This window comes from Rhinolophus sinicus, chromosome 17, assembly GCF_057876585.1.
Source record: "Rhinolophus sinicus isolate RSI-liver-muscle chromosome 17, RSI-T2T, whole genome shotgun sequence".
Lineage (NCBI taxonomy): Eukaryota > Metazoa > Chordata > Mammalia > Chiroptera > Rhinolophidae > Rhinolophus > Rhinolophus sinicus.
The window spans coordinates 70,265,841-70,292,199 of record NC_142517.1 but is presented as its reverse complement, the minus strand read 5'-3'; the positions used below and the strand labels follow the sequence as shown (position 1 = coordinate 70,292,199).

Sequence of the window (26,359 nt, the reverse complement as noted above, 5' to 3'; positions counted from 1 at the left end):
CTTTCTCAGTTCCTCCAATTGCCACCTCCGAAAATTGAAAATATTATGCAAATAGGAGAGGATAACAGCGGCATGTTATATACCCACTTGAAACTGGAAACCACCTGGAGCGCTCTCCCAGCGTGTGGGAAGGACTAGAGTTGGAGACGCGCTGCGTCCGGCATAAAGGAGGTGGGCTGCATTGCTCGGAGCTTGTAGGGCACGCCTCACTCGACAGAGAGAGCTCCGCAAAGTGCGCACCCTGGTCCTGCGTGAGATCCCCTGGGTTTTCCAGCTGAAGCCGGCCATTCCGCACAGACAGGACAGAGGATGGAGAGGCTGGTGAGCGGGGCCGGGATCGGGAAGGAAAGCGCAGGGTGGGTGGGCGATGCCGCTCCGGTGGCCTGGGTTGGCAGCAGGCTGAGTGCCCCAGGCTGCAGCTTCCTCTAGACTCGGCTGCAGCGTAAGCCAGAGCTTACGCCAAGAAGCAGATTTCGCTGGCTGGTTTCCAGGCGGTCCCTGCGTCCTGGTTTTCTGAAAACAGATGCTGCCACGCGGGGTCTCCGAAGATGCCTCCCCAGATTAGCCTTTAAGGTTCCTCTCAGCAGACTGGCAGGACTGAGAGGCCCCCTGGAAGCTGGAAAAGCACATTCTACTTTAAAACGCACCATGAAGGCGATAGAAGGTGCTGTTTTGGCTCCGTGTTGGCATCAACAGCAGGGTGGGGCTGCAGAATTCAGGGCTTATCTCCCCAGCATACATAGCTCGCTCCTTGCTCCTCCAGCCTCTTTCTCCATCCACAGGCCCTTTGCTTGGGAAGCCATAAAGGATTAGATAAATCAGGGTTAAAACTCACGGTACAAAGAGAGACAGACATCTTGTATATTCAGGAGCTGTTTAGATGACACGAAATGAAAAGGAGGATTTTCATTTACATTGGTATAATTAATAAAATAATAAAATTAATAAAACATTAAAATCCAAATACAAGTAATGTCTCAAGATAATTTTTTGTCATATATAGTTTATTGGCAAGACCACACAGCCAGTTATTTCGATATCTTTCTTAACAAAGGAGAATGGTGGCCATCAAGCTAGTGTTTACTGCATACCAGATGCTCTTAATTTTCACAACTATCCTTCGAAGGTGGAATTATTACCTGGTTTTACAAATGAACAAAGAATCAGAGACTTTAATTTTTCCAAGTCCATGTGACTACGTGTGATGGGATTAGGATTTGGACCTAGAAATTTTCAGGGAAAGGTATGCATGTAGCTGCCAGCAGGCAGCTATCAGGTAAGACCCTGCCTCTGTGAAGCCTGGCCCTCTTGGCAAGAGGTAGAAGTGGACTTCTCCATTTGCATTATTATACTCCCTATATATGATTGGATAAATTAATTTTTTAGCTACCTAACACATATTGGCATTTACTATATCTTAGGCACTGTATTAAGCGCCTTAAATGCCTAATTCTCATAGTAACCCAGTGAGATAACACCAACATTTATTTAATGATTCATTGTACATTCACTATTCTTTTTTTATTTTATTGTGTTACATTAATTATTTTGTTTTTCAGTTACAGTTGACATTCAATATTATTTTATATTACTTTTGGTATAGTGGTTAGACATTTATATAATTTATGCAGTGATCCGCCAATTGGTCTTGTTCCTACCTGGCACTGTACATAGTTGTTGCAACATTATTGACCATATTCTCTATGCTGTTCTTTACATCCCCATGACTATTTTGTAACTACCAATTTGTACTTCTTAATCCCTTCACCTTTTTTCACCCAACTCTCCAACTTCTCTCCCCTCTGACAACCATCAGCTTCTCTGTATATGAGTCTGTTTCTGTTTTGTTTGCTTGTTTATTTTGTTCTTTAGATTCCACATATAAGTGAGATCATACGGTATTTGTCTTTCTCAGTCTGACTTATTTCACTTATCATAATGCCCTCTTGATCCATCCATGTTGTCTCAAGTAGTAAGATTTCATTCTTTTTTATGGCGGAGTATTTTCCATTGTATATATGTATCTATATATTCAGTCGTCTATTGATGGGCACTTAGGTTGCTTCTATATCTTGGCTATTGTAAATAATGCAATGAACATAGGGGTGCATATATCTTTTCAAATCAGTGTTTTTAATTTCTTTGGATAAATACCTAGAAGTGGAATTGCTGGATCATAAGGTAGTTCTATTTTTAATTTTTTGAGGAAACTCCAAACTGTTCCATAGTGGTGGCACCAATTTTCAATCCCACAGCAGTGTACAAGGGTTCCCTTTTTCACACATCCTCACCAACACTTGTGTGTTGATTTATTGATGATAGCCATTCTGACAGTGATAGCTAATTGTGATTTTAATTTGCATTTCTCTGATGATTAGTGATGTTGAGCATCTTTTCATGTGTCTATTGAGCATGTGTATGTCCTCTTTGGAGAAATGTCTATTCAGGTCCTCTTCCCATTTTTTAATTGGATTGTTGGGGGTTTTTGGTGTTGAGTTGTATGAGTTCTTTATAAATTTTGGATATTAAGCCCTTATCAGATGCATCATTGGTGAATATCTTTGTCCCATTCAGTAGACTGTTGGTGGTTTCTTTAGCTGTGCAAAAACATTGTAGTTTGATGTAGTCTCATTTGTTTATTTTTCCTTTTGTTTCCCTTGATCGAGAAGATAGATCAGAAAAAAAAGATTACTAAGAGCCATTTCAGAGAGTTTGCTGCCTGTTTTCTTCTAGGAATGTTATGATTTTGGGTCTTAACATTTAAGTCTTTAATCCATTTGAGTTTGTTCTTATATGTGGTCCAGTTTCTTTCTTTCTTTCTTTTTTTTTTTTTTTTGCAGTTTCCCAGCGGCATTGATTGAATTGACTGTCTTTACCCCACACTCTATGCTTGCCTCTTTTTTCATAGATTAAATGATCATATAGGTGTGGGTTTATTTCTGGGCTCTCTATTCTGTTCCATTGATCTGTGTGTTTGTTTTTATGCCAGTACCATGCTGTTTTCATTACTATAACCGTATAGTATAGTTTGACATCAGGTAGTGTGATACCTCCAATTTTGTTCTTCATTTTTAAGATTGCTGTGGCTATTCAAGGTCTTTTGTGGTTCCATATAAATTGTAAGATTATTTGTTCTGGTTCTGTGAAAAATGCCATTGGCATTTTAATAGGGGTCGCATTGAGTCTATGGATTTCTTTGGTAGTACGGACATTTTAATGATGTTAATTCTTCCTAACCCTGAGCATGATACATACTTCTATTTATTTGTGTCTTCTTTAATTTCTTTCTTCAATGTTTTATGATTTTTCAAGGACAGGTCTTTGATCTCCTTGGTTAAATTTATTCCTACGTTTTTTGTTTCTTATACAATTGTAAATGGGATTGTTCTCTTAATTTCTCCTTTTTACAGTTCATTATTGTTGTCTAAAATTGCAACTGATTTCTGAATACTGATTTTGTATCCTGCTACTTTACTGAATTCATTTATTGGTTCTAATAGTTTTTTGGTGGAATCTTTTGGGCTTTCTATGTATAGCATCATGTCATCTGCAAATAATGACAGTTTACTTCTTCCTTTCCAATTTAGATGCCTTTTATTTCTTTTTCTTTTCTGACTGTTGTGGCTAGAACTTCCAACCCTATGTTGAATAAAAGTGGTGAAAGTGGGCATCCTTCTCTTGTTCCTGATCTTAAGAAGACCACTTTTAGCTTTTCCCTGTGGGTTTGTCATACAGGGCCTTTATTATGTTGAGGTATGGTCCCTCTACTTCCACTTTGCTGAGAGTTTTCATCATAAATTGGATGCTAGATTTTGTTAAATACTTTTTCTCCATTTATTGATATGATCATATGATTTTCATCTTTCTTTTCTTTATGTGGTGTATCACGTTAATTGATTTGCAGATATTCAATGAACCTTGAATTCCAGGAATAAATCCTACTTAATCATGGTGTATAATCTTTTTTAATGTACTGCTGAACTTTGGTTTGGTAATATTTTGTTGAGGATTTTTTCATCTGTTCATCAGGAATATTAGCCCATAATTTAAAAAAAAATTTTTTGGTAATATCTTTGGTTTTAGAATTAATAATGGTGGCCTTGTAAAATGAGCTTGGGAGTTTTCCCTCCTCTTTAAATTTTTGGAATAGTTTGAGAAGGATAGGTGTTAGTTTTGGTAAAATTCACCCGTGAAAAGTCCAGGACTTTTGTTTGTTGGGAGTTTTTGATTACTGATTTGATTTCATTAGTAGCAATCCCTTTTTTCAGATTTTCTTTATTCTTGATTCAGTCTTGGAAGATTGTCTGTTTCTACAAATTTATCCATTTCTTCCAGGTTGTCCAATTTGTTGGCCAAATAGTTGGTCATAGTATTTTTTTTTATATAATTTTTTGTATTTCTGTGGTGTCAGTTGTCACTTCTCTTTCATTTCTAATTTTATTTATTTGGATCATCTCTCTTTTTTTCTTGATGAGTCTGGTTAAAGATTTATCAATTTTGATTATCTTTTCAAAGAAGTAGCTCTTGGTTTCATTGCTCTTTTGTATTTTTTTTAAGCCTCTATTTTATTTATTTCTACTCTGATCTTTATTATTTCCTTCCTTCCACTCACTTTGGTCTTTGTTTGCTCTTCTTTTTCCAGTTCCCTTAGGTATAAAGTTACATTGTTTATTTGAGATTTTTCTTCTTTGTTGAGGTAGGCCTGTATTGCTGTGAATTTCCCTCTTACGACTGCTTTCGCTGTATCCCATAGATTTGTGGGACCATGCGTTTTCATTTTCATTTGTTTGATGGTATTTTTGGAGTTCTTCCTTGATTTCATTTTTGATCCATTCATTATTTCGTAGCATGTTATTTAGCTACCATGTGTTTATGTGTTTTCCAGTTTGTTTGTTTGTTTTTGTAATTGATTTCTAGTTTCATACCATTGTGATCAGAGAAGACCCTTGATATTATTTCAATTTTTAAAAATTTACTGAGATTTATTTTGTGGCCTAACATGTAGTCTATAGTGGAAAATGTTCCATACACACTTGAAAAGAATGTATATTCTTCTGCTTTGGGTTGAAATGATCGAAAAATATCAATTAAATCCATCTGATCTAGTGTGTCATTTAAGTCTGCTGTTTCCTTGTTGATTTTCTGTCTGGCAGATTTGTCCATTGGTGTCAATAGGGTGTTAAAATCCATTGTATTATTGTATTATAAAGGCCATTGTATGATTGTATTGCTGTTAATCTCTCCCTTATGTTGGTTAATATTTGCTTTATATAGTTAGTGCTCCTATGTTGGGTTCATAAATGTTCACAAGGATTATATCCTCTTGTTGGATGTATCCCTTTATCATTATGTAATGTCCCTCTTTGTCTCTTGTTATAGCATTTGTTTTAAAGTCTATTTTGTCTGTTATAATTATTGCTACCCCAACTTTTTGTTTGATTGTTTCCATACATATGGAATGTCTTTTTCCATCCCTTTGCTTTCAGTCTTTGTGTGTCTTTTGATCTAAAGTAGGTCTCTTATAGGCAGCATATGTATGGATTTTATTTTCTTATTCATTCAGCTACCCTTTGTCTTTTGATTGGAGTATTTAATCCACATTTAAAGTGATTATTCATCGATACATTGTTATTGCCATTTTATTATTCACATTTATGTTCTTCTCCCCCTTTCTTCTTCTTAAGGAAGTCCCTTTAACATTTCTGTAATACTTCTTTGGTGGTGATGAACTTCTTTAACTTTTTCTTGTCTGGGAAGCTCTTTTTCTCTCCCCCAATTTCAAATGATAGTTTGGTAGGTAGAGTCCTTAGATAGCTGGTAGGTCCTTACCTTGCATAATTTTGAATGTTTTATGCCAATCCCTTTTGGCCTCCAAAATCACTGTTGAGAAATCAGCTGACAATTTTATGGGAGCTCCCTTGTAATTAACTAGTTGCTTTTCTCTTGCTGCTTTTAGTAGTCTCGCTTTGTCTTTAACCTTTGTCAAATGTGTCCTTGTTTGCGCTTGTTAGGGTTGATCTTGTTTGGGACTCTCTGCAATTTCTGGGCGTTTATGTCTATTTTCTTCACCAGGTTGAAAAGTTTTCAGTCATTATTTCTTCATTTAGGTTCTCAATCCTTTGCTTTCTCTCTTCTCCTTCTGGTACCCCAATGATGTGAATGCTGTTACACTTGATATTGTCCCAGAGGTTTTTAAAACTATCTTCTTTTTTGTTGTTGTTGTTGTTGTTCCAATTGGGTATTTTCTTCTACCTCGTCTTCCAAATCACTGATTTGGTCCTCTACTTCAACTAGTCTGCTGGTGATTCCTTCCAGTGCATTCCTCATTTCAGTTATTGTATTTTTCATTTCTGACTTTTTTTCTTTTCCTTTTTAATTTATTGGGGTAACAATTGTTAGTAAAATTACATAGATTTCAGGTGTACAATTCTGTATTACATCATCTATAAATCCCATTGTGTGTTCACCACCCAGAGTCTGTTCTCCTTCCATAACCATATATTTGAAATTTCTGACTTTTTAATTTTATGGATTCTATGTCCTTCTTTATGCTTACTATCTCTTTGTTGAAGTTCTCATTAAGTTCCTTGAGCCTCCTTATAACCATTGTTTTGAACACTGCCTTTGTTTTGTTTTGTTTTGTTTTTTTCTGGAGTTTTCTCCTGTTCTTTCATTTGGGAAATATTTTTTGTGTGTCCCCATTTTTACTGCCTCTCTGTGTTTGTTTCTATGTATTAGGTAGATCTGCTATGTCTTCCAGTCTTGGCCAGATGGCCTTATGTAGTAGGTGGCCTGTGGGACCCAGTGGCACAGTCTCCTGGTCACCTGCACTGGCTGCTCCAGGAGTGTCCCTTGTGTGGGTGGTGTGTGCCCACCTGTTGTAGGTGAGCCTTGATTGCTGTTAGCGCATCAGTGCATGGGTTGACCCTCAGTTTGACTGACTGTGGGGTTTGGCCACATCCACAGCTTACAGCTTCTGTGTGGAGGGCTTACCCCATGGAGCAAGATACTCCCCAGTAGGCTTTTTTGCCTGCTAAGAGCACCCTTTGTGTGTGCCACTTGCAAGGCTAATTTCATGGTGTTCCGCTGTGGTCTAAAATCAACCTCCAGGTATGTTGCTTCTGAGGCATCTTGGGAAGGGCTCTGGTGCAGGCACAGGTCAACTACTGTTTGTGACTGACTGGTGACTACCTGCTAGGAACTCAAATGATTCACAGTTGATCACTGCCTGAGCTGAACCTAGAGGCATGTGGAAAAGGCCACCCTGTGAACTGAGGATGGCTGCCACCAGCACTGGGCCTGGGGTAGCTCTGAAAAAAGCTCAGGACACCTCAAGGCCTGTTGCTGCTTGCCACCTCCTGTATGGCTCAGCCAATGATAGAACCTCAAGTGGTATGTGAGTTGGATGAGGCAGTGCCTCAGGGGGTCACCAAAATGGGATGAATGTTCAGGTTAATATAGCTTGTGGTTTGGTGCTAGTAGTGAGCTTGGAGCTACTCAGCAAAAGTCTCAGATCACTTTGAGGCCAGCTGCTGCCAGCTTGAGTCCTGGGATTGTCCAAGAAAACATGCAATGCTGGTAGGGCTGCTTGCTGGACAAGAAAATGCCTTTGGCATTGTGCAAGTTGCGTGGGGCAGGGTGGCAGGCAGCCAACAGTGTGGAGAGAGCCAGTTGAGCAAGTGGAGTTCACCAGGACAATGCAGGTTCGGGTTTAGCTGTGTGGAGGCTGGCTCAACACAGGAAATATGGCACCCTTCTGCCAGGTGCATGAGAGGAGGACTCTACACAGGGAAAATAGTGACTGTCCCTCCAGTCCTTGCCCTAAAGCCACGCAACTCAGTTTCTCTCTGTATGTCTCTGATACCTCCCAAGTCACTGACCCTCTGCCGGAGCCTAGGGTGAGTGCCTGCAAGCAAGTGAGTTTGTGTGTGGGCCCTTTAAGAAGATGTTTGAGTTTCCGGCAGCCTTCCATCCCACCTGGATGGTCAGAATCCTCGTTTTTCACAGTCAGATGTTGTGGGGGCTTCTCTTCCCAGACCTGGTACTCAGCGTTGGGGAGCTGGGTGTGGGGCTGTGGTTCCTCGCTCCTCCATGTGAGACCTACGTGGCTGAGATATCTTTCTTGATTCTCAACCTCCACAGGCAAGGGTGGGGCCACATGTTCCACATCTCCACCACTCCTACTAGTCTCAATGTGGCTTCTTCTTTATATTCTTAGTTATAAAACTTCTGTTCAGCTAGACTGCAGGTGGTTCTCCAGGTTGATTGTTCTATAATTTAGTTGAAATTGTAATGTGGTCTCTGGAGGAAGCAATTACAGCATTGATCTGCTCCACCATCTTGGAACCTCTCCTCATTAGTCTTTTTAACAGAGGTCGGTACTATTATTTCCTCTGCATTATAGAGAGTAAAAGCAATTGTCCTAGCTCACACATCTAGTATTTCTGCTAGCCGCAATTCAAGTCAGCCTGAGTAAATATGCATATATTTTATAGCAAGGCTTTCCTTCTAGTTCCCTTTGCCTCAATCACTGGGTCTTTGTGTCTTAAACATTGCTGGCTCCCACTTATATATCTTGTGTTTTGGTGTGTGCCTGCTTTCTCTCTGGTCCTAAAACACAGATTTTCAGTATTCTTCATCTCAGCCTTTGATAAAACTTGGATTTCTAGGTGAGAGAGATGCATGATGGTTTAAAAAAATAATGGTGTTGAATTGAAATGTCAAAGACTTTTTAGTTTCAGAAGCCAAAATTCTAAAATAGCAAGTTTCTAAGTGTTTGAGTTTTAAAAAGCCTAAATGCTGAAAGATCAAGGGTATACATTCATTCCAGAAAGAATTGATGAGAAGAATGGAGGGTGATGGAAGAACCAGATTTTCTGATTCTAGGGGAAATAAGTATTTCCTAGTCAGGGAAAACAAAGAGGGACTGACTAATGTCTATATTCAGACATGGATTTGTGTCCTGAAAAGGAAGCCCCGTGCCCTTCCCCCAGAAGTGGGGAGTTCAGGAGAATGATAAATAGAACTTATAGATAGGTGTTAAAATTCAGAAATAGAAAGCACTTGTGTCTTGCTTTCCTGTGGGGAAGGAGGGGACTGTGGGAGAGGCCAGCCTACCAGTCATGGCAAGGGAACAGTAAAACAGAAATGGATAGATACATGGGAGTCTAAGCAGAGAGGCTTGTAGAATTTCTCTTTGCCAAGCACAGGAAGAATCCGAGAGCATGGGATCCATGGGATGGGGGAGAACATAAGAGAATGAGAGAGAGCACCTTGTAAGCACAAGATTTAATTGCAGAGACTGATGACCCTGATAACTTGAGGGAACACAGCAGCCTTAGGGAAGGCCAGCATGGATAGATGTTTGTAACTAAGTGTTAGTAGCCCTGCCCTATGACTTGGTGTTATGTAAGCCCCCAGGAATGTAGATGCAATGCCAGAGATTGAGACAATGGTGAAGTGTTGGGGTGGCAGGAAGCTGAATTGACAGAGATAATGAGATATTGACTGAAACTAAATTTCTACCTCTCGCTGAAAAGGCAACATGAAATAAAAATGATCTTCAGTTAAAAGAAAATACAGAGAAATACACATTTCTTACATACTTGTATTATAGAAAATCTAGAAACATACAAAAAATATAGGGAAAAGTTGTATTTCTTGCCTGTACCCCTTACTATGAACACATATACGTGGACCAAGTGATTGGACCCAGGGGGGCTACTGTACAGAGCAATAAGTCTGTCTATGTTCTGCCCTCTCATTTTATAGCAAAATGATACTCAGAATAACATTTCTTTAAATGCCAGCATGATTTTTAAAAAGGCCAAGGATTTCTACCCAGATACATGAAAATAAAGCAATGAAGAAAAAAATAAAGCCATTACTGGTTTTTTAAAAAGTACAATTTATATAAAATTTGCAGAATTTGCAGGAAAACCTACCTCATCCAACTGCAAGACAGTCACCTGTTTCTGACAAGTGGTTAAACCCCTGAGTTAATTTTTAATATTAACAGATGTGGATTATTTTGGAAATGGGTGCTCTCTAACGTTAGTAGTCTCTGTGTTTTCTGTGTATATTTATGGCAGTTTGTTTTCCCCAGATATCTTTGAGATCTTGCTCTTGACCATGGTGGTTTTAGGAGCAAGACCTCAAATTGCTAGGGGTTGCCATGATGAAGGAGCCACACTACTGTTTTCCCTTCCCATATCCTGAGCAGACTCTGTTATTTCTTCCATTTATAGTGTCTGGTTCTACTTCCACAAAACCAAAGTTTTCTGTTGGTTAGAACGTTAGCTGCAGTATTCCCTGAAATAGCAAAGAGACTGAAGTTCCTTAGCTTTGTCCACATCCGAACATCCTTTTTTGTACTGTGCTCTCTGTCTTCAGGTGTTCGGGAGGTTCTTCTGTCATCTCTCTACCTACAGACTGATTTGGTCCTTGGCTGCAGTGACGCTATGCAGGGCACAAGGTAAAGATACTCAGTTTCCCTGTTTGCAGTCCGGGAAACATGATTTCTGGAGTGACGATGTTTGGCCACTGTTGTTTGTGCTGTCCTGGTTCATTTGTATGCATGAATTGTTTAAACGTATAATTCACTTGGAGGAGTGAAAGTGGTTCTTTCTGCTTCCCACAGTTTTGTTTTCAAAGTAGAAGACTTTGCTATTTACCTACTGTTTCTGTAGATAAAACCAGACATGAAAAAATTCTAAATTAAGATATTTTTTGCCTATCGAATTGAATAACTTTTAGAACAATAATGACCTACGTTTGTAAAGATATGAGAATGATTGAGGGAGTAGGAGTGAATACAACCTTTGGGGGTGGGGAATCTCTGGGATTGGATAAAAAGTAAATTGGAAATATAGCTACTCCTTTTACATTGGAGGGTACAGGATAATTAATAGTTAGCATTTTACAGTACATAGAGGTGGTAATCAGGGCATAAGAATAACATGAGGGATTCTGTGGTCTCTTGCTGTGGTGTGGTAGGTTGTGCCCTAAGGGGTCCGGAAAAAGGGATTATTTTGACATTCCAAGGGCATGTTATCTTAGATGCAAAAAGACAATAGACCGGCTCAGGGAAAATAAAGACTGATTTTTGTCAAGGAAGCTACAGACCAAGGAAGTTACAGACCAGCCACAACCTGCTTTTAGTTAGGAATTTTTATGTTGGCACCATCCTATGTGGTTAATTTCAGAGTCTGAGTTTGTAGGGCCTGCCATGCTGGCCTTCCCTGAGTTTGTCAGGTTTAGTATGTGGCCCCTTTTTCGTCCACATCACTAATTTATGCTATTTACAATGCTGGTTTCTTTTTACTCTAAGGTATCACATCTATTCTTGTCCTAGTGTTCGTTGGTTTTTGATATCTTTCCTTCTTTGGTATGAATTCTTGAATTTGTAAAGTTTATTATTCCGTTTTCATTGTGTTAGCTTTCTCAAATGTTTGGCTACTTGTTATTATATTGAAATTTCCCATTGAATAATCTATCATATCAATAGGAATAGCCAGCATTAGAGATAGAAGAAATTATTGCCATGCTTTATATTCTGCACTGCATTCAATAAAAATGGGGAATGTGTGGCTTGCCATTTGGTTGTCAAAGTTCTCTGCTAGTATCAGCCTCCTGGAGTATTGTCATGTGTATCTCACCACTTTATGTTACTGTATTCACCACTACTTCTTGGAGGCAGACACCACTATTGCTGCCCCTTCCTTTGTAGTGTGTGTGTGTGTGTGTGTGTGTAATGTATAGGGCTGTCACACCCTCTTCACTTTAAACTAATCACTCTCTCCATTGGTCCTTTCCTGCTCTTGGCTTCTACCTCTCCTGGCATAAACACACTCGGTAATTCTTCTGTCTTTTCTGGCAATATCCACTTTCAATCTCATTCCACCTACCATACTTGCCAGTTTATAGGGATTCTTCGTACAGTTTCTTGTCCCTGAGGATTTGCCTTTGTGTTCTCTAGCAACATCAGGAATGTAGGTAAATGTTTTCTTCTTTGAATTTTTCTCTATATTTTCTGTGTTTGACTTTGAACATGCATTGTTTTAATAAAAAATGTGTATTTGTGTATGTATTAATTTTTAAAATCTAAATGTTTTTTATGATTCCATGATGAAAGTGGTGACTCAAGATGAAAAAAAGCTGCTGAACACACCTGCTTCCTTACGATGCTCTCTGGGAACTTCCCGGGAAGTCTTGGTTGTGACGTGGCAGAAAATCAAGGCTACTAGCCCAGAAAACATGGTCACCTTCAGCAAGTCCCATGGGGTTGTGGTCCAGCCAGCCTATAAGGACAAGATCAACATCACTGAGCTGGGACTCCAGAACTCAACCATTACCTTCTGGAATACCACCCTGGAGGATGAGGGATGTTACCAATGCCTCTTTAATACATTTGGTTCCGGGAATGTCTTAGGAAAAGCCTGCCTCACTCTATTTGGTGAGAATCTCTGAAAATACATTATCTCTGACTAGAAATGTTATTTTCAAGAATGTTTGGAACATGGTGATAGTACCTAATTTTTTAGGGTTCTATCCCCAGAAAGGTTTATGAGAAGACACTTAGCATTTCATATTTATGGTAATTGTGGTTATGGTTGTTGGAAAGTTCATGGGGCTACATTGAGTCTCTGCCTGGAGTTATCTTTGCTCTGAGGAAACTTGTCATCAGCAGAAGTAAATTAAGGCAAGTTCTCCATGACAGTGATATGATTCAGACCTGGCTTTACCATTAGCAGTCATGTGACCTTAGGTGAATCCTTTCCACTCTGCACCAGAGTTAGCTTATCTGCACAATAAGTGTGAAGTAGATCATCTATTGGTTCTCTAATAGCTTTAATAGTTTTAGTTTCTAATAGCTTTAATAGTTAAGGACAGAGCCAAGTTGGGCTGACCTGGAGCCAGTTATGGTGGTTCCTGTCATTTTGTTTCAGTGTGACCCTCTCAGGATTGATAATGGGACATGCACCAGAGGCTCTTCATACTTGAGGTCAACGGGAGATTTAACTGCATAATGATCATTAAAAAAAAAACTCCAAGAGGTTAAGTTTGACAGGATTCCTTTCCTCCTGACACGTAGCTGAGATCAAGAGTTAAGTAGTAGGAATAAGGGGTACTGGATCATGGCAGACTTGGTGGTGGTTTTAGGAGGGAAAAGACACACTTAGGGTAATTAGAAATGTCACTGTGAGAGTCTGAGCACACTAGTATATTGGCTATGGGATAAGAGGAGGTTATTCAGTAAATAAGAATGCAAGGAAAGTACAACACCAAATACAAGTTTCTTTCACTTATTTGGCTATCCTCTCTGCAGTATCTTACATCAGGCTTTCTTCTTGAGTTCTACTTTTCATTCTGTCTCCCTCTTTCCCCCTATCTCCAATCCTCCCTTCTACTCTTTTTCTTTTCTTTTTTCTCCCTCCCTCCCTCCCTTCTTCCTTCCCTTCCTTCTTTCTATCTCATTTTTCTTCTTTATCCTTCTTACGCGATATTTTTCTCATTTCTTTTCTTTTTGCTCATGTTTCTCTCTTTCTGCTACTCCCCTTCTTTCCTCAGAATATTCTGTATTGTTTTCTACCTAACAATCAGACTCCTTTGAGTCTTGTAGCCAGTAATATTGTTGTTCTTTTCTACACTGACTTTTTTTCAGTCACAGTCTCTAGCTCTTGTCATACTTTGATACACCAGAGTATCCTGCCGTCCAGTCTGGCTACGTCAACCATAGTCATCTTCCTTTTCTTTTATCTCTCTTCCCCAGTGCTCAGTAGGATGGGTACTCTTTGGATAGATCTACAGTCCTCTGACCCCATTTCCTCCAGCCTACTCACCTCTTGAACTTCTAAGTACAGACCAGGCTTTCATTTAGCACTGCTCTGTAATTATCTTGTGAGCTACAAAGCCAACCACAGAAAAGCAGGTCTACATTTGTTCAGCAGAGATATTCAAACTATATTTGAACGAAAATGAACTAATTAGTCAAGGGAATTTTAAAAAGGGAACAAGGTAAAGCTGACCTAAAAATAACGTCCTTTTCCCATAAGCTAGTTATTTTCTCTTTACTCCATAAGGTGATCTCCAGGGTCCTTTAACTGTCATTCTGTGATTTTTCTGGTTATTGGCTATGAATTTGTAACTTATATTTGTGTAGATAGTTTACACGGGGACTTTCCAACTTTTTTCCACACCACTCATTTACTGGTGCAGCTCCAAGCAAAAAACTGCTATCGCTAAAAAGTAGTCTCTCTATGGGCTCTCTGCTCTGAAACTGCCCTGGTGCTTCTGAAACTTGCAGGCTACTTGTATGGAGATGCTCCTTGGTGGTCATTGGCAAACTGTTTGGGAGGGATGCCCAGAAGAAGGCAGAGAGAGATGCTGCATTGCCCATGAAAAAGGAGAACAGAATAATTAGGCTCTGGGCTGTTGGAGGGAGAAGAGGGCCTCTGTGCATCCAGCTAGTTCTCCTAGAGGCAACTACAGAGAGGATTTTCCTTGTCACAGGGTTGTACCAGGCCAGTCTCCATCCTGCACTTCAGAGACTTAGACATAGGAAGAAACAAGAAGGCCTCAGTTTGGATTGGACGTGCCACCTTAGCTTTCTAGTCCCCACTACCTTTCTGTAGAAACCACTCTGTCACCTCTCTGAGGAGAGTGTGGCACTTGCCCAGGTGCTGACCATCCTTTTCTTTTGTCGCAGTGCAGCCCACAGTAGTCCTCTACTATAAATTCTTTGACGACCACCTAAATATCACTTGCTCTGCCAATGCCCGCCCAGCCCCTGTGATCTCCTGGAAGGTCTCTGGGTCAGGAATGGACAACAGTACTGAGATTCTTTCACATCCCAATGGGACCACATCTGTCACCAGTGTCCTCCATGTCAAAGACCCCAAGAGTCAGGTGGGAAAAGAGGTCGTCTGCCAGGTGCTGCACCTAGGGACTGTGACCAGCTTCAGGCAAACTGTGAACAAAGGTAAGAGAGGGTGGGCAAAGATGTCTATGGTGGCAACTGTGTGCATACACCTGAAAGGTGCTGAATACTCTGCAGAGCCTCTTGGCCTCTCAGCAGAGCAGCTAATAGAGGAGAGAATGGAGTAAGTAGGGAAAGAAAAACAGTTAAGGAAGCCAATAAAGCAAATTTTACTTTGGTAAATGTGGTACGATGCCCACATATCAAATGCTTTTGCTGAGATCCGTCCATTCATTATTCTTCCATGCTACTAACACTTACTGAGTACCTGCTGTGTGCCAGGCTTTGCCACAGGGAAGTGTGACACTGAGCAAGACTCAGTCCCTAGTCTACCAGGAAATATAGAAGTGGCTGGGCTGTTGTAAAACTGCATGTTAAACACTTCAGTGAGAAAGCTATGGAGGACTGCAGGTGGTAATGAGAGGCATCAACTCAATCTGAGAAGATTAGGAAGATTTCTAGGAAGAATTGACATCTGTGATGACACCTTTGCATAATGTACACTGTGGGAAAGGGCCGATAGCTCTTTTAGGAAAGGGACCAATCTGAGTGTTTTCCTCAATGCTTTTAAAATAAACTGCCTCCTGTTCAAGACCCCTTTTAATCTCTTGTGTTTCTATCTAAACTGCTATCTCCAGGCATAGTGGATACAAGAGGTAAGGGTTATGGGAGAGAGAAGAAAGGGAGCAGTGATAATAGTGTTTTTTCTCTATTTAGTCTTGAAGCACTAACTCTGGATGAGGCACTCAGTAATAAGTCTTCTAGAAAGATATTGCTGCTTTTTTTGAGGGATGGAGGATGGTATTTTGAACAATAAAACCTGGAAAAGCTTTCCCATGCATGCCTCATTGGTGCAGTAGCCTCTCAAGAACATCTGGGGTCCTTGAAAAAACAGACTAATCAAAAAGTTGACATTTAGGTAAATTTTGTCAAAAGGCTTGCAGTGTTAGATTTGGACATTTTTGCAATGAACCTCAGATTCAGCAAAGGCAAAGGGTAAATTTTCCTGAAAAACACAAACCTGAAAAAGAACATGTCTCCTTTTCTAAAAATGCCAAAATTGACATATCATTTATAGTGATTTTTTTCTTTGTATATCTCTGTATTTTCGAAAACTCCCTCGGTAAACGTATTACTTTAATGGATAGTAAGGCAAAGAATATATGCTTTGGAGGCAAACAGACCTCTGAACAAGCTTTCATTCTACCACTTACTATGCTGATTTTGTGTTCACTTCTCCATAAAACATGTTAGCTATCATTATTATCTAAATGTTATTAAAATAATATGATGTCACAAACATAGGCCTCGATACGTATATTTAAGAATAATGTTCACTGAAACCTAAACTCTAGTGAAAACGCATCATAACTATTGCTTTATCCTTTTTTCCTCCACAACTTACTTTTATGACCTTATTTATCTTCTTTCTCTCTTCAATACTTATAGGTGTTTGGTTTTCAGTTCCACTATTGTTAAGTATTGTTTCCCTGGTAATTCTTCTGATTTTAATCTCAATCTTACTGTACTGGAAACGTCGTCGGACCCAAGACCGAGGTGAGTTATCACAAGTACAAAAAAGGAAACAAATGATTTTTTAATGAAAATTTGGAAGTTGCATGAAAATTAACTAAGGGGATCACAGAGTGTTTTGTTTGTTTTTTCCAAAATACGTAAGTGTTGATGGTATTTTAAAACACTGCGGCATCATTGTCTTGCCGTTGGACATTAAACTGGACATTCCAGCTTTTCATTTGCTGAGATTGTTTAAAGGCTAATTATTTTGTAAACTGAGAGTAAAGGTTGATGAGAGGACATGTGGAAAATGTTTATGTGATGACTATGGAATCATCTGATGGCAAAACCAGAGAAAGAAGTGTCAGCAACCATGCTGTGTTCTTTGTACTGGTACTGAGAGGGACAATCTCTTCTCTTTTTACAGCATTCCACAGGCCAGCTATTCCATTTAAGAGGTTGTGAAATTGGTCAATATGATCAATAATTAAGTAGTACTTTCTATGTTATGCTCTCTCTATTTCTCAACACTCTAAGCAACATATAGGTGATCCATACTTATAATAACTGTGTCATGTCATTCTGCCCTTATAGATCATAAACTTCTCTCTACCTCCTGATCTATCACAGTGTATTTTGTATACCAAGTACTCAATAAACATTCATTAAAATAATGAATGAATGAATGAATGAATGAATGAATAAATGAAGGGTAGGTTTTCAAAGTGATTTTTTTCAAGTCCCCTTTTCTTATTGTAAATTCAGTACCTCATAAATGCTGAATCTAAATCATTGTAAGACACTATAAAACAAGAGGCACTACAGAACAAGAGGAGTCAGCTAGACAGAGAGAATTAAATATCTTTGGTTTCTGAAAACGGGCATAATTTATTAAAATAATGCCAAACTGCTATTTATGTTGTGTGTGATGGGAATTTCCTAGGGTGTAGGGGTGATGTGGGAGTTTTCATGTCAGATGACTGACTGAAAGATAGGAAAGAAAAAAATGTTGGCTTTGAGTGCGTTTTTAAATGTCTGTTCAAAATCTCACTCAAATGCAACCTCTTTTTCTTTTTCCTCTTATTTCTCATAGACTAATACCTTTCATGTTTTAGGTTTTTTTAATACTTAATTTTGCATAAGCTTATATAAATACCAGATTAATTCTTGTGATTTTATACGAAAAGCAACAAATCTTCAAGGTCAATCAATTACCTCTTTGCCAAAGTAGATAAAGGTATTTGTTCTGTCAGGGAGAGGCGATTGCAGATTAGCTGATCTTATTGATCGTAAATGTAAGCCCATAGACCTCATTAGCATTTTGCAGAATGTCAGAAGCAGAAGCCTGATTCTACTTCATCCAAACATTTCAGTTTTCCACTTAGGAGCTGAAGCCCAGAGAGGAAAGCTGACGTCCTTCCCTAAGGTCACACAACTAGTTAACTGCAGCAGGGTTATGACTATGACCCTGGTCTCCTGACCTCTGCTAGAATGTTCTCCAGTCCTGACTTGAAAGGCTCTGTTGTTATCAGTTGCACTCATTTTAGTCTGTGCTTGCTGTTACTGCTGTATTCTTTTGGAAAGTTTAAACAGAAAAGTATGAAGTGTTCACATTCATTTTTAAAAGTGCCTTTTGGACAAGAATCATAATACAGTTGTCGTGTGGGAGACCCTGCTCGCTGTGCCATTTGTCTTGCGCGGAGGCCTGCTCGCCGCGCCATTTTTCAGGCGGGGCAGCCTGCGGGGTCCCTGCTCCCACTCCCCACCCAAGAACGCAGGATATGGTGAGGCCAAAAAGGAACACCCACGGAGCCATAGGTAGGGGAGTCATACCACTATGGTCTCACTGGAGGCTGGGCCCACTGGACGCGCGACCTGCCGTCAGCCTTTCCCCCAACCGACCCACCGACGACTCTCCTCCACTGTCTCAACTCTGTTCCTCGCCTCTCTTCCGCTCTCTTCGGCTCTGCTCGGCTCTTCGGCAATCCTCGGCAATCCTCGGCAGTTCTCGGCTCTCCTCCGTAGCCGCAGCAGTTATACCAGCGGCCAATCAGCTAACCAGCCACAGCCGACAGCCAATCAGCCACAGCCGAGCCAGCACCTTTCCACGTGAGGCCGAGAGCCTGTAAACTACTCTCTGGGGCTCTGTCCCCACACTGTCCATTCAAGCCCAAGATAAATTCCACTAGAAAGGGGCATTTACAAAAGAATTCTCCTTTGTTCATTGAGTAAGTCTTGGATTTTCTGGGAAATACAATTTTTCGACATTGTACCCAGTTCCTGAGACAAAGAGAGTCAGCTTATTTCTGTACCCAGGCTTTTTCTCATTTATGAAATACAGTAGACTTCCCTTACCTGAGTGGGATACGTTTCAAGACCCTCAGTGGATGCCTGAAACCACACATAGTATTGAACTCTATATTTTCTCTGTTTGTTCTATGCATGCGTACCTATGATAAAGTTTATTTTATAAATAGGCACAGTACGACATTGACAACAATATCTAATAATAAAACAGAACAATAACAATATACTGTAATAAAGTTATGTGATGTGGTATTATGAAGTAAAATAAGGGTTACTTGAACACAAGCACTGCCCATACCGCTGCAGTTGATCTGATAACCTAGATGACTACTAAGTGACTAGAAAGGGCAGAGGGGATGTACAAAGTGGATTGCTGGGCAAAGGGATGATTCATATCTAGGTGGGTCAGAGTAGGATGGAGCAAGATTTTGTCACACTACTCAGAACAGTACAAAATTTAAAACTTACAGATTGTTTATTTCTGCAATTTTCCGTGTTATATTTTCACACAACAGTTAACAAAAGTTAATTGAAATGGTGGAAAGTGAAACTGTGACTAATGTGGGACTATTGTAAACAACCGACTCTATGGAATTTTGGAAGCACTAAGATTACTGTTTACTGATGATGTCTTCATGACATAATACCAGTTCAGTTAATTACACTGAATGTTCAGTGGCATATTTTGAGTGACTGGAATTTGGGGCTGGTTTTTAAAATTTTTTTAAAGAAAGAATTAAAAAACAAATGTTTTTTTTTACCGCCAGATCATTTAATCCCACATACTTAAAAAGCTAGTAAAACCAAGTGTTGATTATGCTGGAAACTTCAGTGCTCAAGGCTGAAGAAAACTTGTTTAAGACCAAATTTTAAGTTGCACAAAGTTGGAAGAAAGGGAAGAAAATCAGATAGTGACATTTTTTATTTCTTCAAGTAACAAATTCTGATTTTCAATTTGTGATAAAAGTGAATAGTTCTACTTCCATTGCTTTCCATCTTTCCTTACCTTTACCTTTTTCCCTCTCTCTTTCTTTCCATCATCTCCTGAAAACATAAAACTTGGATGGGCAGGGAAAATGTCACCAAGATTCTTGACCTGGTGACCTGAAAAATTGTGATGTAAACAGAAATAAGGGAGTAGAGAAGAAGTGTCTGTGTGTGTTCAGAGATTGTGGGGGGAGAAAAAGGAGGGGTGAATTCGTTGTTGAAGATATTGAATATAAATAGACAATCATCTCCCTGGATCTACCCAATAGGAAGACACACATGGTAAGTAAGGAAAGTCTGTGAAAGTAGGGTTCAATTCTTTGTTTGATAAAATGACAAAAAAAAGAAAAGTTTATTTTCCATCAAAACCTTTTACTGATGGCTCACAAAAGCATAAGAAAATTTATAGTTTTTGAACAAAGGGGTAACCTCTAATAACCGTTGTTATTTTTATAGAGAAGTTAGACTCCCTTTACTTTTCTTGTGATTCTGTATAATGCTAGAGAGTATGATGTTGTTTTCAGCTGGAAAGCTGCACTCTGGAGGAAGGTGTGTTGAGTTTAAGGCAATTTCTCTTTTCAACATTCCTGATGGGATCATCACAGTTAACTGCTCATGAGACTGTGACAACAAGATGAGATGATAGTGTAATAGGCTTTCAAAGAACTTTTTTTCTTCTTTTATGAATCCAGTCCTTTATTACTAAAATAGAAAGTGAGAAAAGAATTAAAATTTCCCAGGGAAATTTCCCAGCATTCTGTATATTTCAATTAAAATCCAGTTGATGTCATACATTTGTCCTTTCCCCATATACTACAATGAAATTAAATTTGGGGTAGACACTAATTTTTTATTTCTCATTTGTCACCCTACAGTGAGTACATGCTTCTCAGAAACAGAAACTTCACTTTATAGACAGTCATGGAAGTTTTAGAAATCTTTAATTAGCAGTTTTCTGTTGTTTGATTAAGTCAAGGCTAAATTAGAAGACAATAGATAACATAGACAATCATGTGAAACGCATGTCCCAAACTTAACCTTTTCTTTAAGAACTTAGTTGTTTCATGTAGAAGTGATTTTTTTTTTCACCCACATTATCTGTATAATCACCCGATTTCTTTCACTTTACTTCACAATCACCGTACCTATAAGTAGGCTCTTTGCAATAATAACAATGGCAATGTTAGGAAAACACTATATCCTAAGTGGGATTATGTTACTATCTCCTATTTTAAGCTTAGTACTATGTCAAATAACAGAGGTGATCAATAAGCAATTTGTAATGGTAAAATAGGTGTTTAGTTGGAAGGGCAATACAAAGAATATTTATTTCCAAAAAGATAAGAATCTTCGCTTTGCTAAATAATTGTACTTAGGTTTTCCAGATGAAGGCTGGATGAGTGGTAATACTCACCTCTATCCCAATTTCCTCATAGATCCAAGAAGAAGAAATGTAAAGCTTTATATGAGAAAAGGGTTAAGCAACCTTTATTGAACTCTTAGGTTAGAATTGCTGGCATAAATCTTGCATTCTAAGACTATTTTTCTACAAAATTTTATTCTTGAATGGGTGCAAATGCCACTCATTATACTAAAATGTCATGATATAATCTGATCAGGTCACTAACAGACCAGTAAGCCTGGGCTTTCTTGCCTGAGCTGTTGTGTGTCTTTTGCCACGGAGAGCTCACACTGGAAATGTTGGCAAGGTTCAAACATGCAGAACTTCGTTGGTTTTGGTAAGAAATTCTTAAGATTGCACAAAGAACTCGAGATGGCACCAAGATAAAATCTCAGGTCTCTTACTTCACTATCTACATGCCTTGGAGGTAGGCCCACACCCTCCCAGTTTCTGTGCTGGAAAGCCAATAACCTTTGAAAGGATCTCCATCTGCCTACTTTATGACCATTCTCAACCTTATGTCCAGCAAATTAGTATCCATGAGAAACAAAGCTCAAGGTCTTATAAGTAAAATACACATACATCATTTGGAATTCTTGAACATGTTCTTTTACTTGTAGTCTTAAGTGATTCTATAAACCTTTATTTTGTAGAATTATTTCTATCCTTTTAAAGAGAGTCACATTCTCCTCATATCACATTGGGTAAGAATGTCTAATTCCTAATCTTTGCTGATGAAAACTGCACAAAGAGAATTCTCTGTTTATTGACCCTCCTGCTATTTATCTTCTTAAAATCTATTAGGATAGAAATTATAAATGTTCAAAGTTAATATCTTGATCTTTCTTTTTTCCAGAGCCCTAGAGGAATCAGAGAACCCTGAAAGTTATTTTATGGTCTCCTTGAACCTGATGCAGGAGGAAAGCAGGAGAAAAAGGGTTATTCTCCAAGGGACCTGAAAGAGCAAAGGAGATGGGAATATAAGGCCTGAAAATTTCAAGACTTTACTGCCATCAAAATTACCCAGTGCTTGTGTAAGTTCCAAGAGGAAATTATTTTGCCTCTCAGGTGTGTTGTAGGACTTCATTTTGTAAAACAATGCAGTATTGTGCTATTGAACGGATACTGGACTTAGAATCAGGAGCCACAGCTTAGAGACTGACTGACTGAGACTGATGGCAACCCTGTGTTTATCAGTGAGCTGCCACATTTGCATCCAGAAAATTGACAATTTGGACCAGATAATTTGCCATTCTGCTCTAAAAACTGATGTAAAAGGGAATAAACAAAGGGAAAAGATGTGAAAAGGGGAAAGAAGAAAGAAGTCGGGAAGGTTAAGGACCAAAGAACTTTTCTGAGATTACCTTTGCTTTTCTGTGGATATTTCATGTCTTCTTCCCTATTGTTCTTAGGTCCATGAGTCTGTTTCCTCATTACTGCTTTGCTGATAGCTGGTCTCTTTAGAACCCTGGGTTTCACTGCTATTCTTCATGTACTTCTGTGACATTTACTGCAACGAAAATGGGACTGAATTTATTGTGAAATAACATTGGCAACCTTAACTTTACCTATATTTATAGCAGAATAGCTATTGCTGGTCTTACACAGCAGCTCATATGTTTTAAAAAGCATGCATTACTTGCCTATTTGTTGCATAATATGACCTGGCCCTATTTTAGCCATTCTGAATTCAGACTAGTATAATGAAAATATGTTATGAAAACCGGTATTTAGGAGGTTTCCTAAATAGAAGTCAGCCAGTTCATATGCTTTGTTTCTCCTGGCTTCTTTCCCCATGGGTTCACTTTTCGCAGTAGCAGAGGAAGCATGTATGGGTATACAATTCCCTTTGTTCTAAATAAATGGTTTTAACTAGTGGAACAACTTTTGAACTCTGAAATAATCATAAGACCAAATTAGTGACTTTATTGGTGTCTTTTGCTTTCTTGTCTCTATCTAGTGACCTAGGAATTAAAACTTAAGTTGTTTTCATTGTTGAATTGGATATTTATATATTTAGTAAGCTTTTTCAGATGTTATTTAATTCTGTATTATTTCTTATATTTGTATTAAGATACTGAAAAATTAAAATTGTCCACTCTAAATATTTGGTTCATTATATTCTCTTGGGAAATGTTTTGCCTCTATGTGTGAAACCCCCTCCTCCCTTCTACCTTTCACCCCCTAAGAGATGCCATTGACACTTCTGATTACTTGCAAAGTCACAAATCAGATGTCCCTGATCTGGCCAGTGGGAGCTCTTTCAAGTTGGGGCCTGTATCCTTTTGATGTGACATGGTCAGTTTGGGAGCTCTTCCTTATATGTGCTCTTGATTTTGCATTTAGATACTAACACTTGCAAAATGATTACCTCACACAGTTTTGAGTTTAGCAGGAATTACCACCCTTCTTCTTGCTGTGCTATATTTCTAATATCTCAGCTGGCAGATCAGGCAGGATAACTTAAAACAGCGGTTCTCAAATGTTTAGGTCTCCAGACCTCTTTACACACTTAAAAACATTACTGAGGACCCCAAAGAGTTTTTTTTTTTTTGTAAAGTGAATTATGTCTACTGATATTTACCATATCTGAAATTAAGATCAATACGTTTTAAAAACAAAAATAAACAAGCACTCATTCTATTAGCCGTCATAGTGATGTCAACATCATATATCATGTAGCTTCTGGAAAACTCCACAGCCTACTTATGAGAGAATGAGAGTGAAAAAAGGCAAATAATGCATTGGTGTGATTGTGACAATAACTTTAACTTTACAGATCCCCCTGAAATGGTCTCCATGACAATACTGAAGACTTCTCAATTAAAGTATAGGCAAAGTAGGAGACCACCTTATGAGACGACTTCATGAGTCTTTCTCAAAGGAAGAACTCCTCACTTAGCAGCTATCTTCACAGTGCCTAAGCATTCCACCATTCCACCACAACTTAAGTTATGCCATTATCTTTCTGGGAGCTCCTTTTAAGGTGCATAGAGCCATAGGACTAGCCATCTTCATCACTAATAATTGATTTAAACTGGCTTATTAAATGGATTATCAGTTATCTTGCAGGATATTGAGAGACTTAGAATAGGTAGGTTTTGATGGACAAGGCTTGGGAGGGTCATAGAGAATGAAGAGAGAGGAGGAAGGGGCAACTCAGCAGGCAGCTCTGTCTAAGAAGGAGGATTCCGATCCTTGTGCAGACAAGTCTTAGCCTGTGACTCCTGCTCTCTCACCCCTGGGAGGGGCTTGACAATTACCCCATGCTCATCCTATAGTGCTTTTTCTGAATTTGTGAATTGGGAAGAGGTAGCTTGGGCTTTGCATATTTAAGCCAGATTGGGAAAGTTATGAACATTTGAGTCACTTAGAACAACTCAATCACATAATTCTTGTTAGTAAAATTTCAGAAAAATTCCAGGGTGGTAATAAACCTGTTCAGACAAAGAAAATGAAAAAAAGAGAAAGGAAAAAAGCCTTTTGTGCTTAAGTAAAACTAAAACTGAAGGTGAGCATTTGGAAGGGGCCAGGGTAGTAGCAATTTATTAGCCAGCAACTAAGTAACACTTCATAAACACAGGTTCAAAGAGTGCAAAATCCATGTTGCGACTAGGGCTTCATAAGTCTAGTTAAAACAATTTATTGAGACCAAGTTTCTTCTCTTGTCATTCTTAGACCATCAAGAAAGAGATTTTGCTTTTTAAAAATAAAGCTTCCCCAATTTATTCCTCACAACTGTAATGCTGGTTGGGTGTTTTTTTTTTTTTTTATTGTTGTTGTTATTTTGTTTGTTGTTTAATATTTGCTCTCAAACATTCCAGATTTGACCTCAATCTCCACACCATAGTTCCTCACGGCATTGAATGCGCACAAAGTCACACAGAACTAGAGCTATGACTCAGTTCTAAACAAGTCAACTTTTGTACCAGCATCATATTCATTTGAGCTTCATGAGGTTGGGAAGCTATTTAAGCCAATTTTTGTAAGCGTGAAAAATGAGGCTTTTCAGTGATTTTCCATAGATTGCACTGTGAATGTGAAATGGGCCTAAAATTCCAATTCAAAAATCCCAGGCTTCCTGTTCAGTGCCCTCTCTGACCCCTCCATTCATACTGTGATTCGTCCCACATCCGACTTGTCAGTATATCCTATTTGCTCTATCAATGTACTCAGAAGACAACTCCTACCCCCAATCCCACCACCTGGCCCAAACCGTCATTATCTTTGTCCTACGTTGTTGCCATAGTTTTCTAATTAATCTCTCTGCTTCTGCCTTCTGCCCCTTTAATCTATTCTTATAACTGTCTTAAAATATAAGTCAAGACAAATCATGCCATTCTTCTATACAGAATTCCCAAGAGCTTCCTATCTTATTTAAAGTAGAAGCCAAAGTCTTTATATGATCTCGTAGGCTCCTACATGTTTAGTCTCCCCGATACTCTCTGGAATCATCTCTTACTGCTCCTTGCTCTGCCAGCCATACTAGCCTCCTTGATATTTCACCAACATTCAGACATTCTTTCATCACAGGACCTTGGTACTGACTCTTCTCAGCCTGGAATGTTCTTGCAGGCAGCCACATAAGCTCTATCCCCAGGAAATATTCCCTATCTCTCTCTCCTGCTTCATTTTCCTCCACTGCACCCATCACCATCTAGCATGTAATATGTTTTGGTTGTTTATTTTGTTTATTATGTCTCCTTCTGTTAGACTGTAAGCTTCATTAAGGCAGAGATTTTTTCTTTTCTTTTTCTTTTTTTTTTTTTTTACCTGTTTGCTTGCTTGCTTGCTTTTCCTGAGCACCTAGTATAAGTGGTCAATACGTATTTGAACAAATTGATTTTGTGCGAAGACATTATGGGAGGAATAATAGCTTTGTGTTGGGACATCCTTTCTGCCCTATGGGAGAGTGTGATTGAACTAGAGAGGAGGAAAAAGGACTTTTAGAAATTGGTGGTCATAAGCATGAGGCATAGAGATGAGCATAATAAATTTAGAGCCAAAAGAATGGGGTTTAAGTTTCATTCCTGGCATTTAGTAATGTGTGATCTTTGGCCAGTCACTTAATCTCTCTGAATTTATAATTCCTCAATTATAAATTGGGTATGTACCAAGTCTGTCTTATTGAGCAACTCTAAGGCTCAAGTGAGAAAGGGATGTATCTCCCA

General features: G+C 38.9%; 1 protein-coding gene across 1 annotated transcript; it reads left to right on the top strand.

Moving 5' to 3' along the window:
* The first annotated feature begins 116 nt into the window (after positions 1-116).
* LOC109449000 (OX-2 membrane glycoprotein) lies at positions 117-20,439 on the top strand. The gene is given in 7 exon segments (XM_088794206.1): positions 117-321; positions 10,393-10,474; positions 12,134-12,454; positions 14,708-14,980; positions 16,427-16,534; positions 20,311-20,393; positions 20,395-20,439. Coding segments are annotated over 7 exon segments (909 nt in total). The 5' UTR covers positions 117-309; the 3' UTR covers positions 20,425-20,439.
* Positions 20,440-26,359: the final 5,920 nt, after the last annotated feature.